This window comes from Onychomys torridus, chromosome 16 (assembly GCF_903995425.1).
Source record: "Onychomys torridus chromosome 16, mOncTor1.1, whole genome shotgun sequence".
Lineage (NCBI taxonomy): Eukaryota > Metazoa > Chordata > Mammalia > Rodentia > Cricetidae > Onychomys > Onychomys torridus.
Window position 1 is genome coordinate 47,362,350 of NC_050458.1, and position 17,079 is coordinate 47,379,428.

At 51.2% G+C, this 17,079-nt stretch overlaps 1 protein-coding gene across 2 annotated transcripts; it reads right to left on the reverse strand.

The window, feature by feature from the left end:
* Positions 1-4,987: 4,987 nt before the first annotated feature.
* Positions 4,988-16,814, reverse strand: Cenpm (centromere protein M). 2 transcript variants are annotated; one of them, XM_036208775.1, is made up of 6 exons: positions 16,701-16,814; positions 16,260-16,339; positions 14,065-14,157; positions 12,388-12,467; positions 10,782-10,873; positions 5,414-5,619 (listed from the first exon to the last, which is right to left on the reverse strand). In XM_036208775.1, the coding sequence occupies exons 1-6, from the start codon at positions 16,755-16,757 to the stop codon at positions 5,479-5,481; spliced, it is 543 nt and encodes a 180-aa protein (XP_036064668.1). In that variant the 5' UTR covers positions 16,758-16,814; the 3' UTR covers positions 5,414-5,478. The 2 variants fall into 2 exon arrangements, with proteins under 2 accessions (XP_036064669.1, XP_036064668.1); XM_036208776.1 differs by lacking the exon at positions 10,782-10,873 and having other exon boundaries at positions 4,988-5,619; positions 16,701-16,794.
* Between the last annotated feature and the right edge of the window lie 265 nt (positions 16,815-17,079).

Sequence of the window (17,079 nt, forward strand, 5' to 3'; positions counted from 1 at the left end):
GTGGCATAGTTCAGAGGTGCAGTCTATTATCATCATGGCAGACATGGCTGCATACAGGCAGACGTGGTGCTGAAGGAGCTGAGACTGGAAAAAGGAGCTTCATGTTGATCCCACAGGCAACAGGACGTAGTTTGAGACACTGGGCATGGCTTGAGCATATATATATATATGAGACCTCAAAGCCCACCCCCACAGAGACACACTTCTTCCCACAAGGCCACACCTCCTAATAGTATCACTCCCTCTGGGGGCCATTTTCTTCAAACCACCATGTGTGAGTGGAGGCACATGTGCAGTGCACATGATGTCAGAGGACAACTCTCAGGAGTTCTGGGAGGGAGGTACATTCAGGTGCTAGGCTCACGAAGCAAGCTTGTCAGCCTGTATATATATATGTACATATATATTTATATGACTATAAAATGAGGGACTTTGTCCCTGAAACACCTTCTAATCAAGTTTTTGTCTTACTGACCTCAGCGTTTTCATTTGCTAAATGCTGGCTTCAAACTCACTACATAGCTGAGGATGACCTTGAACTCCTGATCTTTCCATCAAGTGCTAGGGTTGTGGGCATGTCACTAGGTCCAGGTCAGATGCCTCTAACTCTGCCTCGTGAGTGCTGGGATTAAAGTCCCTAACACCATGCCCAGCTGCTCCTTTTTTGTTTGTTTGTTGTTTTTCGAGACAGGGTTTCTCTGTATAGCTTTGCACCTTTCCTGGGACTCAATTGGTAACTCAGGCTGGCCTGGAACTCACAGAGATCTGCCTGGCTCTGCCTCCCGAGTGCTGGGATTAAAGGTGTACACCACCACCGCCCAGCTCCTTTTTAAAAAAGAAAAAAAAAAAAAAAAAAAAGGTGATTCATTTGGGGTTTGGGGTGGGGAATTCTTGCTCTGAAAATTTCCCCACAGAGCTTCAGATGAAGAAACGGGCTTTCAGGGGCAGAGGGCTTCCAGAGGATGAGGCAGCAGGAATTAAGGCCTGGACGGGGTCTGCACCCACCTAACTGTGAAGCATGACCCATGTTCTTCATGCTTCAGAGACAGGGTCAGGAAGGCCACTCAGTGTCTATGGGACAAGTCCAATGTGACGTGTGTGTGTGTGTGTGTGTGTGTGTGTGTGTGTGTGTGTGTGTGTGTGTGCGTGCGCGCGGGAGGCAGCCCCTGGGGACAGAGAGGCCCAGCCCCGCAGATCTAGATGTGAAACTGTTCTGAGACCTGGGATGTTCTCAGTCAGTAATGTTAGCTTTAGCCGTAATCAGGCCAGGGGACCCACACAGTCTCACTAAAAGCCTGTCAAGACCGTAGTTTCAGAGTTGGAAGTGGTGGCCGGGCTGTCTCAGTCCTCTTGCCCTGGAGACTGCTCACACACAGCCTCAGGTCCACACATGCAAAAGCTTTTTCTTTTGAGAAACATGAGTCATAACATGGAGTGCCCTGGGACCTTCCCAGTCACCCTGAGTTGGCTCGGGAACTTCATGTCCACCCTCTCAGCTCCACCCCATTTTTTCAGTGTCTGGTTCTCAAAGCAGGGGTGCCCTTGTCCCCTCCCCCCTTTAGTTCTGAGAAACAAGGACACTGTTGGAAAGTCCCCTTCAGTGGGGACAGAGGGAAGGACAATGTCAGGCCTTCTGTTCACTGAAGAGAGGTGGGAATGGTGGGGGATCCGTAGAGTCTGCAGGCCTGAGCAGCAGGAGCCCCAGGTAGAACAGTGGTCAGGGTGAGCCCTGTCCTCTCTCCTCCGAGCCCTCGCCAGTCAACGACAAGCCAACAACAAGCAGAACAAGCTGTGGGTGCCTCCTGCAGACCCCACACAGGGCTATTTCACCGCCAGCAAGTGCTGACTCCACACCAGGCTCCCTAGTCCCGGAGCAGAGCAGCAGCAGGCAGCCTGAGCCAAACTCCAGCAAGGAAGCCATCTAGTAGGTGAAGGCTGAGGAGAAAAACCCAAGGAGGGCACCAGAGAATGAGGGTGTGCTTCTGTCTTTAAGATTTACTTGGGGTTCTTGAGAGACGCTGACTCAAAATCAACATGGAGAACAGGAGAGGAAGACATTGGATGCAGACTCCACACTCGTAGGCATAGCCTGTGTGGGTGCACCTGCACACACATACCGAGTGGAGGAAACAGGGCGGCAAACCCCAAGAGGCAGAGCAGTGGGGCTCAAAGCAGGAAAGCAGGCTGACCCACGTCACAGGGCCTGGTGGTGAGACTTGAGGGCATGGTCCTTTCCCACCTCACTACTCCCTCTGTGGCGAAGCAGCCCAGGCCTCTGTTCTAGGGGGTGGTGTGTTTCATTTTGCCTTAATTTTTTTTTTTTATTTTTTTGAGACAGGGTTTCTCTGTGTAGCTTTGGAGCCTGTCCTAGATCTCACTCTGTAGCCCAGGCTGGCCTTGAACTCACAGAGATCCGCCTGGCTCTGCCTCCTGGAGTGCTGGGATTAAATGCGTATGCCACCACCGCCCAGCTTAATTTTACTCTTATAAATGACTTTGGGGAGACACGTTCACACATATGGAGGTCAAAGGACAACCTGCAGGAGTGGGTTCTGGGATGAAATTCAGGTCATCGGGGTTGGCAGCAAAGACTCTTGACAGCTGAGCTATCATCCTGCCTTGTTGGCCCTAGTTTGTTCAGATGGTCTTATGTAGCCCAGACAGGCCTCAAATGCACTGGGTAGCTGCAGATGACCTTGAACTTCCATCCCTGAGTGCTGGGATTACTGGTTTGAGTCATTATGCCTGCACATGAAGCTATGGATTGAACAAGGGTTTCATGTATGCTAGCCAAGCGCTCTACCAACCGAACTGCACCCCAACTCCTTGTAAAAGGTATTAATATTGCAGGATGTGTGTGAGGCCAGAGGACAAGTTTCAGCGTGTACTCTCCCATCTTTACAAGGCAGTCAAGCTCACACAGCAAATGCTTTTACTCCACAGACCCTCAGCCACTTCCCCACTTGCATGAACTGGTCTTACATTGTAGCCCAGGCTGGCCTGAAAAATCACTGTTCTTCCCATCTCTGCTGGCTACCAGATGTGAGCCACACCCAGCTCACATGGAGGATCCTTGGTGATTCTGCATCTTCCTTTCCTCTAGAGGACTGGCCCACCCACCCACCCCCTTTAGGCAGGGACAAGAAGGACCCCTGGATTACTGCCCACAACACTTGGGACAGCATCCTCCTGCAGAGACCCGACCTTCCTGGAGGGGTATAAGAACTGCCCATAGCCAGTAGCCTTGGGACAAATGAACCTGTGATGTAAAAGCAAGCTCTCCCAGAGGATCTTAGTCCTAATTCAGGCCACGGGCATCTGATAACATCCTGAGTCTTTGAACCACCCAACTACGCCACCTCAGCATCAAGCCCAGTCCTCATGTCCTCAGCCAGACATCCTGCCAGGAGCAACCGCTCCCTGCTGTCTTTGCTAAGGTCTGAGGGCACCTGACTGGCATTTAAGTGTGGCTCAGCCCTCAGGGGCAGGCCAGCCCAAACCCAGAGAGGCGCCTCTAGTTCCAGGGTCCCTGCCAAGCTTGGCAGGGAGCTGGCAGCAGTGACAGCCCCAAGCTCCCCCAGCTCTTGGAAGGCTCCCAGGCCCTCACTGGAGAATGTGATGCCACTTCTCTTGTTAAATGGCACCAGGTGGCAAAGAAAACGTGGTAAGGGACCTGAGGAAAGATGTGCACATCATGCTAGCTAGGCGAGGGACAAGGAAGGGGTGAAGCTTCCTATTTTCAGCCCAAAGTAACAGAAACAGGAGAAGTGTGCCCATGCTGCCTTCTTCTCTAGCTTAGGTGCCCCCAGACTCCCACAGCACTTTAGAGTACTGAGGGGTCTGGAGACATTGCCCCAAGACTGCTGCTTTCTCAGCCACAAAATCTCGTGTTCCCATCTCCCAGGGGAAATGACACCCCTTGGTGGAATCACACAGAACCGGGGGACAACGCAGGCCTGCCATCCATTGGCTAGGACTCTGGACACACCTTCAGTGAAATCTGTCTCAGGGACTCTGAAAAGGGAGTCAGCAACCCTGCAGGCATGCTGGGAGGTCGGCAGGAGCTGCTGCTGCTGCTGCTGCTGCTGCTGCGTGAGCAGAACTCTGTGAAGCGTGAGGTGCTCTGCAAGTGTCAGGTGACATGTGTGGCCACCTCACAGGGGTCTACAGAGCCAAGGTCCCTCCCGGGACCCAAGCGGCTACCATACAGCCAGAAAGGTAGCCTAGCCGGCTGTGGCGGTTTGCATCTTTAACCCCAGCACTCGGGAGGCAGAGGCAGGTGGATCGCTGTGAGTTCGAGGCCAGCCTGGTCTACAAGGTGTGTTTACTACACACACACAGAAATCCTGTCTCAAAAACAAACAAAAACTCCCCAAACACAAAAAAACCTACAACAACAACAAAAACCCAGAGAGGTACGTCTACCTCTTCATACTAGGGGCTCCTGTGACATCCAAGTTGGCTGTCCCTTCCAACCATTGATGGAAGCCTTCTGTACTCTCCCTGGCTCCCATGTGCTAAGCCCACCTCCTGCGGCACTGGGAACCTCAATTGGGGCAACAGCACTTGCCCAGTCCAGCCTGGCCCGTCTACAAACTTCTCTTTGGAAGTGTGCAACATCCCCCAGCCAGCTCCTCACTTCTCACACTCCGACCTTGCTGGTGTCATTCCTGAGGTGAGATTTTAAGAATCAGCTTGGTGGAGCGGTGGTGGCACACGCCTTTAATCCCAGCACTCCAGAGGCAGAGACAGGCAGATCTCTGTGAGTTCGAGGCCAGCCTGGTCTACAGAGCAAGATCCAAAGCTACACAGAGAAACCCCGTCTCAAAAAACAAAAGAAAAGACTCAGCTCGGTCTGGTTTTATGTGACTGTTACTGTTTGTGGACTGCCTTGATGCTGCTGTGTGAGGTGCGACACCATGTGTGACCTACCAGACAAACGAGTCTCAGGGAGTAATGCAGAATCAAGGCGGCATGTCACCTGCTATTTCATTCAATCTTGTCAACACGACAGGAGGAGAACCATCTCCATTTACACCAGGAAAACGGCTTCCCAGGAGCAACAGCCAGGCTGTCAGTGAAGGGCCGACGCGTGACATTTCACTGGGCTCCTGGAAGCCACGCTCTGCTCCCTTTAATTGTACTGAGTCAGTCTCCTCATTTACAAAGTCAAATGGTGGGTGAGGCAGATTTTTAGGGTTTTTTTTAGCCATGGCTCTTTGTTCCAAAGAAACCTTAGGTGGATGTATCCCGTCAGACAGGTGAAGATGAAGATACAGGCCTTTGTGGTAAGCCGGGAAGCATGGGGGTTCAACCGCTGGGCGCCCTCCCCACTCCTGCCCGGCACTCCTTGGTGGAGCAGAGCTCAGGCCTGCAGTCGGCAGGCTGCCTCCCGGGCCTGTCAGGCCCTGACTGGTCTTCACCAACAGTGACTGCTTCTGGAGCTGGAGCCAAATGTGGGGAGGGCAGCAGAACCGCTCACAGCTCCTTGGGCGCGGGGCTGCTGGAGCTCCTCAACAAGGACAGCAGGTTCAGCGCCGAGATCCCTGGCACGTGGCCAGCGCAGATCTGCAGCATGCGTACCAGGCGCTGTGCCGCGGTAGCCCGAAAGCTTTCCACCTTCAGGGAGAGCAAAGAACAGCCGTGAGCGGTGGCTGCCTCTGTGGACACACTCAGGGCAGAGGCCGCGACGAAGCTGGGGGCTGAGGGGCAGGGGTACCCCAGGATTGGGCCACACCTTACCAGGCAACTCTCTACCTTGTTTTTCAAACCCAGAGACACCCGGAGACTGAGCTCTGGTCAAGATAAGGGATTTGACAAGACTGGTAAGGTCTGGCCAGGCCATGGTGGCGCACGCCTTTAATTCCAGCAGGAGGCTGGGGAGGCAGAGGCAGGCGGATCTCTGAGTTTGAGGCCAGCCTGGTCTACAGAGTGAGTTCCAGGATGGCCAGGGCTACACAGAGAAACCCTGTCTCGACAAACCAAATCAAACATACAAAAAAAAAAAAAAAAAAAACAAACAAACAAACAAACAAACAAAAAACCCAAAAACCAAAACTGGTAAGGTCAACTACATAGTCCAGGATCACAGAGGAGAGACCACAGAGCTGGGATCTCAACCATGGCTAGTCCCAGCCACTGACAGGCACCCCAGGAAGACACAGGGGCAGAAGGGAGATGGACAGAGTGGCCCTCCACACAGATAAGGAGGTGTGACCCACGCCCCCATGTCCTTTATTGGGATGGAGGACTCAGGGGAGCTGGGGGTTACGAAGATGTCCTGGCCCTGGACCAGTGAGTTCCAGGCAAGTAAGAGACGCTGACTAACATTTGCCTTGCTGAAGAGCAAATGATGCTCCTGACAAGTGGCCTTGGGGCACTGTCAGCCCGTCACTGACTCTGCTCCTGCAACTCTGCCTCATCTCTAGAGGCAGTACCCCCTACCAGCTGTCATGCCGGAAGCCTCGGCTGTCCCTGACTTGTCTTCCTGTCACCTCACATCTGGCCACCAGCACATTCTGTTGACTGTCCAGGAAATAGCAAAGACTATGGACCATCCCATGTCACTCTTCTCTGGACGCCACTGAATCCAGACCACTCGACCCTTCCAGAAAAATCTCTAAACCTTGTCCTCATTTTCACCCTCCTCTCTCTTCATCCACTCACAGCCAGAGCAGAGCCACGTGCCTGCTGGGCCCCAAACCTCCAGCACTTGGAGGAAAGGCCACAGCCTTTACTGACTCTACAACCTCACCCCATCATTGCTGACATTTCCCGTTACTCTGCCCGCCCAGGGCTCAGCTATTCCATCCAGGCCCCCCTCCCCCCTGAAGGACCCTCACCACACCAGGCAGGCTCTAGCCCTCTGTACTTTGCACTTTCTTGACAAGCACTCTCTGCCAGGCAGCGCGAGGCTGTTGCTCACACATGAGCTCTCCCCTTCAGTATCCATTCTACCCACAAAACTACACCCCAGACTCTCATCCCTTCTACCTCATATTCTCTCTCTCTCTCTCTCTCTCTCTGGTTTTGGTTTTTCCAGGGTTTCTCTGTATAACCTTGGCTTGCCTGTCTTGGAACTTGCTTTGTCGACCAGGCTGGCCTCGACCTCACAGAGATTAGCCTGTCTGAGCCTCTAGAGTGCTGGGATTAAAGGCGTAGGTCACCACTGCCTGGCTCCAGTCATTTTTATTTTTATCTATTTTTTGGTTTTTCGAGACAGGGTTTCTCTGTGTAGCTTTGGTGCCTGTCCTGGAACTCACTCTGTAGCCCAGGCTGGCCTCCAACTCACAGAGATCCGCCTGCCTCTGCCTCCCGAGTGCTGGGATTAAAGGCATGTGCCACCACCGCCTGGCATATTTTCTTAAAGATTTATTTATTTATTATGTATACAGCATGTATGACTGCAGGCCAGAAGAGGGCACCAGATCTCATTACAGATGGTTGTGAGCCAACTTGTGGTTGCTGGGAATTGAACTCAGGACCTCTGGGAGAGCAGAAAGTGCTCTTAACCTCTGAGCCATCTCTCCGGCCCCCCAGTCATTTTTATTACGCTGCAAACAAACAAACAAACAAACAAACAAACAAACAAACAAACAAGCAAGCACACGTGGCTAGTTGCGTTCTTGACTAGAGTACAGCCAGGGCATATATAAATCTTACTGTTTTGTCCTCTGCAGTGTCTCTGAGGCCTACAACGGTGCCTGGTACACTGTGTATGTGTGACAGGTATTTTGAATCCTTAAAGGTCTGTACCTCCAATCTACTGCTGCTGGAGCCTGAATGCCACAGCTGTCTCCTGTCACTCACGTCCCACACTGAGACACGCCCTCTACACTGCCCAAGAGTGTTTCCCAGTCTATAAAAGAGAGCTAGCGACTCTCGTCACACAAAGGCCTCCAAATATGTTGAGGCTCCAATTGGATAAGGAAAAAAGTATGCTCTGAACATGACAACGCAGAAACCTGCGGGGAGGGACCTAAGCATGTGTTCTGGGCAGGTATTTGTAGCCCTGCTGTCAGCTGGGGACAGACTGCAGTCTCTGCTTTCCTCTACACAGATGGCTGTGTGACTTTCCTTTCTTTTTAAAACTACATTTAGAGAGAGAATGTGTGTGTGTGTGTGTGTGTGCATGGTGTGTGTGTGTGTGTACACCCATGCATGACAGCCAGAGGTCAATTTACAAGGAATCCATTCTCTCCTTCTTATATGTGAGGCCCAGGGACAGAACTCAGGGTCACAGCAAGTGCCTTTACCTGCTGAGCCTATCACTGCCCTAGACCAGGCCTCAAGGGCCATGAAAACTCAAAAACTGGTGTGGCCTGCCACCTCATGGCCACAGATGAAACTGCACCAGCACCTGTTACTTGGTTAACCGGCTCCACAACCACCACCTGCACCTGAGTTGGGAAGCAAAGACGATTCTTCAGTAAGAGATCATAAACCTACTGACAAGTGGGGGTATAAGGAGACTTGCTCAAAGCCACATGCTCAGCAGGCCACAATAGGGAAATCTCCGACCACTAACCGGCTGGCCCTAACTTTGTGTGACTGAGCAAGGTGATTCTTTTTGGAGTGTTTTCTCAGAGGTTTGCTATGAGGTGGGTGAGGTGTGGTCAGGTGTGCCAGGGGTACAGAGTGTCGTCACCTATGAAAGCAGAGCCTAGATCTAGTCAAGGATTCTGAAAACACTGTTAAGAAAAGACAAGCTGGGCGGTGGTGGCACACGCCTTTAATCCCAGCACTTGGGAGGCAGAGACTAGTGGATCTGTGAGTTTGAGGCCAGCCTGGGCTACAGAGTGAGTTCCAGGAAAGGCACCAAAACTACACAGAGAAACTCTGTCTTGAAAAACCAAACAATAAAAAATAAAAATACAAAATAAGAAAAGACAGGTGTACAATGAGTGGCATGTACACCCTGATCATGCTGTGGTCTAGGGGTGGTCTAGGGGGCAGTTTAGCAACCAGAACAAAGTAGTGATGAGGTCTGCCCTAACATGTAAATGAAAGCATCAGCAGCTCTATGTGTATAGGTGTTCTGCCTGCATGTACATCTGTGCACCATGTGTGCCTGGCACTCCAGAAGGCCAAGGGTATCAGAACTGGAGTTATAGACAGGTGTGAACTGTTATGATGTGGAAGCTGAGAACCAAACTCAGGTCCTCTGTAAGAACAGTAAATGCTCTTAGCCAATAGCCAGCACTCCAGCCCCAGCATGCTGTGTCTGCTGGTAACTGCTAACTTAGCTATTCCCACTGACACTCTTGGCTAATTCATGAGCTCAACTCCAGCTAGAGGTTAGTATGATGCTGTGGGGGAGGGGGTAAAAGCTACTTCTCATGCAAATTTATAGGTCACCTGGATTCTGCCATCACAGGCACAGTCCACAGACCACATAACAGGAAACCCTGGGCCACAGAATGTGTGGGATTTTGTCCTAACCTGGTTCTTACGGAGTTACTTCATCTTAGGGAAACGGTGCCAGACCCAGGACACAACTGTTCAAAACAAACCTCAAAACTAACAAAAAGATCCACAGAGCAACTTAGCAGGCCAGGTATGTGGGTGGGGCAGTTTGGGCCCAGAGGACCTTCAGTAGTTCTCCCAGGGAGCATACATCAACTCCTGCTGAACAACAACACGTTTCTGGGGCTCCAGAGCTGGCTCGGTGGGAAGTGTGCTTGCTGTACAAGAATGTATGGTGCCTCTAGCACCCATGTCAAAAGCTTGTATGTCTGTGAGTGCCAATAACTCTAGTGCTGTGGGAGGAAGGGAAGGGCAGAGGCAGGAGGATTGCTGGGACTTGATAGCCACCGGACTAGCTACAGATTCAGTGAAGACCATGCTGTTGTGGAATAATCATTCTGTACACTGTGTGGATATATGTCGCTATGGTTGGTTTAATAAACAAGCTGACTGGCCAATAGCTGAACAGGATAAAGTTAGGTGGGAAAGCCAAACTGAGAATGATGGGATAGGGAAGGGTGGAGAGTTAGAGTCACCGGCAGAAGCAGAGAGAGCAAGATGGGGCAAACCGAATTGAGAAAAGGTACCAAGCTACACAGCAAATATGGGGTAATTTAAGTGTAAGAGTTACCTAATAACAAGCCCAAGCTATTGGCCGAGCATTTATAATTAATATAAGTCTTTGTGTGATAATCTGGGAAGTGGCTGCCAGTTTTTGGGAGCAAATGGTCTGGACAGGAAACCTCCACCTATACCCTGCTCAAGAGAATTAGGCAGAGCGCGATAGAGAAGGACATCTGACATCTTTCTCTGGCTTTTGGGCATGCACAGGTACATGATCCTCCCCATACATGTGCATACAACACACACACAAAGTAAAAAGAGAAAGAAAATGGATACCATGCATACCTGCTTTGCTATGGCCAGACAGGGCTCACCTGGTGAGCACACGTACAGAAGTTAATCAGGGTGGAACCAGCACACCCAGCTACCTGTCCATCTAATAAACACCCCCATTAATTGCTGTGTGTCCTGTCCTGTGACACTACAGACAAGGTCTGCAGTCCATGGAGGTTAGGATGACATCAGGCACTCTGACTGCCAGATAGACCTGACATCTCATATCCCCTAGAAGAGTGCACTATTGAGAGGGACTTTCAAACACACACACAAGACTTAAAAGCTAAGCCTTAAGCCAGAATTACATGCCTCCCTCCATACCCAGGCCACCTGCCCTGGATACTTGGTGACCCTTCAGTAAGCATTCCCGATATGCTTACCATGTTCTCACTGGCCCCAATGACCAGAGCTCTTACCTCTAAGTCACAGAAGAGCAAGGGACTTCGGTAGGTGTGGGCCAGTTTTGTAACTGTGTTCCGGTGAATGGTGCAGTGACTCTCCCGTCCAGCTGCAAAGAAGCCAGGCACATTTCAGGCTACATCCGCCAGAGATCCACCTGCCTCTGCCCCCGCCTCCCAAGTGCTGGGATTAAAGGTGTGCACCACTATGCCTTGACATTCTTTTCCGAACAGTCAAGAAATCACATTAGACTCTAAGGCTGAAAAGGCTTAATGTGCTCTATGGATAACTGAGTTTCTTCACTGTAGAAACAACAACAAGAGCACCCACTACACAGCTGCTCAGAGCCAGTGAGCTGCTCCTGAGGAATCCCAGGCATTCACCGAGAACCATCACCACCATCACTACCACCGCCACCATCCCAGGCATCAGCGCGAGACTCTCCCCTCGAGGACCTCAGTGTCATAGGGAATGCTGGCAGATCAGACAGATCACTGACTCTGAGCAGAGTGTTTTGGTGTTCCCGCAGGAGTCAGCCAGCCAAAGAGGAGAAACAGCATCTGATAGGAGCCCCAGGAACCATTCAGAGGACAGTCCTGATGCTAGGCGTGGCGACACAGTTTGAGGACAGCCTGAGCTACATTTCAAGTCCCTGTCTCAAAATGTAAAAAAACTAATGAAACAAAGCAAAACCCCAGACAAAAGAAGGGGATGGCCCAGCAACAGGGCTAGGGAGCTCGGCTCCCCACTAAGAGCTATAGGGCCCTGGGCAAGCCCTCAGGACTGTTCATCAGTCCCCTCAGCTGTAAATCTGAGGTAATGCCTATTGTAATAAAAAAGTGTCTGACGCACAGTGAGAGTGAACAGATTACCAGTAATCCTGCCTGGCCTCAGGACCAGCAGGACCTTTTTCAGAGAACTGTGGTTGACCCAAAGAATGAGAGGAAAAGGAACGGAGGCCAGACACAAAGGCAGAGGCTAATAGCCAAATCCTTGAGACAGGATCTCACCACGCTGTTGAGCTGGCCTTGAACTTAGTAATCCCCTGCATGCTGCTCTCAAATTCCTGTTCCTCTGGCCTTAGCGTCCAGCGTGTAGAGATGAGAGGTGTGTGTAAACTTCCAGGTTTACTTTGCCTCTTTAGAGGATTTAAATTTCTCTCTGGAAGCCACAGGAGTCAGTAAGGAACTCCAAGCAAGAGCACAATCAGCTACCTGGATCAAGTTAGAAAGCCAGCAGTATCGGGGGTGGTGGCATACACCTTTAATCTCAGCACTCGGGAGGCAGAGGCAGGTGGACCTCTGTGAGTTCGAGGCCAGCCTGGTCTACAGAGTAAGTTCCAGGACAGTCAGGATTACATAGTGAAACCCTGTCTCAAAATAAAAAACAAAGTACATTCTTAGATGGGGGCTGGAGAGATAGCTCAGTAGTTAAGAGCACTGACTGCTCTTCCAGAGGACCCAGGTTCGATTCCCAGCACTCATGGTGGCTCACACCGTATGTAACTGTAACTCCAGTTCTAGATCTCATGCCCACTTTTGATCTCCTTAGGCAAAAGAAAAAGTCAGTAGCTGGGTAAAGAGAATGGCTCTGTAGACCTCCTCAGCAAGGGGCCACACTTACCCCCTGTGACAAGGAAGCATACTTTCCCCAGGAAGAAGCTGCTGTCCACATGGTTCAGACACTCCTCCACGTTCTGGAGGCTGGGATAAAAGGCCAAGAAAGAAAATACACCATAAGTCAGAATTTCACAGCACAGCCCTGCATTATGGCGCATGACTTTAATCCCAGCACTCGGGAGGCAAGGGCAGGCAAATCTCTAACTTTGAGGCCAGCCTGGCCTACAGATTGAGCTCCAGGACATTCAGGGCTACACAAAGAAACCCTGTCACAACAACTACCACAACCCCCCATATTGAGTCCTGGGGTTGAACTTGGGTGATTAAGCTAAGCTATCTTGCTGTCTACCCTCCCCCACCACTTCTGAGTCAAGATCTCAGGTAGTTCAGGCTGCCCTGAAGATGACCTTGAATTTCTCATCTTCCTGTCTCCACATCCCAAATGCTGGGATTCCCTGTCCGTTTTATTTTTATTTTATTTATTTATTTATTTATTGGTTTTTCAAGACAGGGTTTCTCTGTGTAGCTTTGTGCCTTTCCTGGATCTCGCTCAGTAGACCAGGCTGGCCTCAAACTCACAAAGATCCACCTGCCTCTGCCTCCCGAGTGCTGGGATTAAAGACATGCGCCATCACCACCTGGCCCGTTTTATTTTTTAAAAGGTTTTATTATTATTATTTTAAACTATGAGGCCGGGCGATGGTGGCGCACACCTTTAATCCCAGCACTCCGGAGGCAGAGCCAGGCGGATCTGTGAGTCTGAGGCCAGCCTGGTCTACAGAGTGAGTTCCAGGAAAGGCGCAAAGCTACACAGAGAAACCCTGTCTCGAAAAACGAAAAAAAAAAAACCAACCAAACAAACAAACGATGTGTTGACCGAAGCAAGCATGAGTTAGGTGGACATGAGTGCTGGTGTCTGGATTTCCCAGAGCTGGAGTTACAGTAGGCTGTGAACCTCCTGCTGTGGGTGCTGGAACCACATTTTCGGTACCAATGAGCCACCTGCCTAGTCCCATATACCCTGTTTTAAAATTTACTTTTACTTACAGAGAAGGCCACGAATGCTTGTAAGACAATCAAGCAATAAATATGCACACACACACACACACACACAATCCTCCTCTGAATCATCCTTCACTGCCAACAGTTTGGGGTGTGAATTCTAGGACTCTTCTTTCATGTGCAAATACAGCAGTCCCTTAAAACACCTATTGTTTTTCTCAAATACTGTCCCACATATTACCCAACTCCTGATTGCTGTAGTTTTGATATGGTTTCCGGCTAAGAGGTCATGTGCTGAAATTTAATCCCCAGTGCTACAAACAAGATGAATAAAACAAGGGCAGGAGTTTGGGCCGGAGAGAGGGCTCAAAGGTTAAACACACTGCCTGCTCTTCCAGAGGACCTGAGTTTGCATCCCAGAACCCACCTGGCAGCTCACAACTGTCTGTAACTGCAGCTGCAGGGGGCACGATGCTCTCTTTTGGCCCCCTTAGGCACTAGGCATACGCGTGCTAAATGAACAGGTGACGCCAGGATTTGTCTTTCAAACCCTGCAACCCTCCCTCCTCACCCCTCCTCACCCCGGGCAGCCTCTCGCTGCCTCCTGCCTTCCCATCTAAGGTTACTGGTCCAGCACAGGTCCAAGCTAGGTCCTCCAGCGCCCTGTCCTGGCTCTCACCTGTGTTTGCTATGCAGGTTAATCACAAACACAATCAGGTCAATTCGGGGCCGGTGCACACTGGAGGGCAGAGGGAGAGAGTTGGCCAAGTGGCTGAAAAACAAAGTGCAGGACTAAAGACACACATACTCACCTCACAGTGACTGCTCACACATTGTCCTATACAGGGAAAGGAGCGGCCTCGGAGGGGTCCAGCACTGCAGCACGCAGGACCCAGCCAGTTCTACCCAGACCTCTCGGGGGCCCATTCCCTCGGCCAGAAGGGGCTGTTGGTAACCGCTGTGATAAGAGAGCTCAGACACCCCCCCACACACCCCGGGTGGGGGTGGGGGGCAGACCAGGCAGTGGGGGTGGGGGGCTGGGCTGAGATGGTTAGGGGATAAGACTAAGTCCCTTGGTATGAGGTAGAAACAGGCTCAATCCAGTTTTGTCATTTGCTAGTTATAGTTGTTAGAGTCACACACCCACCTGAAGGCCTTGAATTCTTCCACCCATTCTTTGTATACATCGCACTCTTTCCTTTTCTGTCTGTCTGTCTGTCTTTCTTTTTAAACATGGTCTCTCTATGTAATCCTGGCTGTCCTGGAGCTTGCTATGTAGACCAGGTTGGCCTTGAACTCACAGAGATCCTCTTGCCTCTGCCTCCAAGCTCTGAGATCAAAGGCATCGGCCACTATGCCTGGTCATCAAGGCATGTAATTCAAGGAATACCAAGCGTATAAAATTTATTTTTAAAATTATTGTCATTTCTTTCCTAAGACATGGTCTTCTGCAGCCCATAGGCAGCCTCTCATTTCCTGTGTAGTTGGGGCTAACCTTTGAACCCCTGATCTTTGACTCTACCTCCAGGTGTTGGGATTACAGTCTTGTGCCATCACACCTAGCTAAAACTACAAGCTCACTGTTCAAGGGCAAATGCACTTTTTTTTTTTTTTTTTTTAAATTTGAGACAGGGTTTCCCTGTGTAGCTTTGCGCCTTTCCTGGAACTCACTCTGTAGACCAGGCTGGCCTCGAACTCACAGAGATCCGCCTGGCTCTGCCTCCCGAATGCTGGAATTAAAGGCGTGCACCACCACCAGCCAGCTTAGAGCAAATACATTTTTAAAACTCCTTTTCTGTTTCTGAGTTATGAGGACTGGTCTGGTGTTAATGTGTTTCATATTCTTAAGCCTAGAAGCCTGATGAGGTTATAAAATGAAAGGGAAACATGCAGTAATTACTACTGTTCCTCCAAATCTGGAGCACTGAAGAATTCTCAGAATTTCGTTGCAGGCATTACCATGCCACAACCTTCTCACAACCAGCGAGGCTTTCAGGTTTTTTGCTATTTTCTAGTTCATCTCACTGGACTAGTTCGCCTTCACGTCACCAAGCTTTCCTCAGAAGTCCCTGCCTTACACTTCTACTAGCCTGAGACATTTTTAGCATTTCTTGGATCATGAATTAACCAGATTAACTCAACAGTTATTAACTGAGCTACTGTGTGCTACTGTGTGCTAGTTACTGCTTAAGGCTCTGGGGGCTCACCAGTGAACGGGAGTCAAAAATCTATCCTTAGTGACTGGTGTGTGTGTGTGTGTGTGTGTGTGTGTGTGTGTGTGTGTGTGTGTGTGTGTCTCAATGGGAAACTGTCTAGATTGGGTTTGCCTGTGGGCATGCCTTATGAAGGATTTTCTTTCTTTCTAATTTCTTAATTGGGTTGAGGAAGGCAGATGGATCCACCACAGGAGGCACCATTTTCTGGGAGGGGATTCTGGGTTGCTAAGCACTAGCATACAGGCATTCCTCCCTTCCTCTCGACTGTGGATGTAACTGCTTCAAGTTCCTACAGCACGGACTTCTCCAGCAACGACAAGTAACCCGGCACTGCGAGCCGGGAGTGTCTTCTCTCCCTTAAGTTGGTTTGGTCAGGGTATTTTATCGCAGCAAAAGGAAACGAAACCGAGACACCTCCGCTTTGCTTTTAGGCACTGACGACCAAACCCAGATCTTCAAGGAGTCAATGGGTTTTCGGCGTACGTATGGGTCATGAACATTGGCAGAGACCTGTAAAGGAGTCAGCTCCGCAAGGGCGGGACAGTAAGGACGGAAAGGCGGCAACTGGGAGGAGTTGGGGCCCTCCCTCCCCCGCAGGCTCCCTTCCCTTCCCCTCAGGTCAGCCCAGCGTTCAGGCTACACCGAGGTAGCAACTTACACCCTCAGCTCGGATGCACAGCGCTCTTTGAGCATCGACTCCGCCAGCCGCTGCAGAAGCGCATCCTCCTGGCCCACCAGCTGCGAAGGGAGAGAACCAGACAGGTGGAGACCCGAGCGGGGCGGGCGGCTCCTCTCGAGGGCCCGGCACTCTGAATCGCTCCTGGGGGAACACCTTTTCGCCGAGAAGGGGACCCCGAGAAGCCACACTTCCTTAGAACGCGGGAAACCCACGTTCGAACTGGAACGCCCACTCAAGCCTGTTGCAGAGCCAGCCGCGCGCCTATTGGTGGAGGCGTCACTCAGCTTCCCGAGCCGCCGCTCCCATTGGTCCGGAGTAGCGCGCCCGCCCACCCCGCCGCCGTCCGAGGGCTCTGTGGCTACGGAAGCGCGCAGACCCGGGCTAGCGGGAAGCCGGCCCAGGGGCGCCGCCCGCACCTACCAAGATGGTGGCCCGGTTCAGGTCGGGCAGCTTGTCCATCGGCCTCAGCACCGACATCTCAGCGGCAGCCGAGCCACCCCGCTCAGCGCGCCGGTCTTTCAAACCGTCCCGAGTCCCGCCCCCAGGGGCGGGGCGGGGCTTACAAGTCTGGGCGGGGCTTTCTGACAGCGCGTACTCTTAAAGAAACCACTACCTCGCTGCCGGCCCGTCCCCCAAAGAGGTCTTTTATTTTTAATTATGTGCATATTGTGTGTGTGTGCAACCGCGCTCATGTGAGTAGAGGTGGCTGCGGAATCCAGAAGAGGGAGTTGAACTCCCTGGAATTGGATTTCCAAGCAGTTCTGAGCCACCTGAAAAGGGTTATGGGAACCTAACCCTG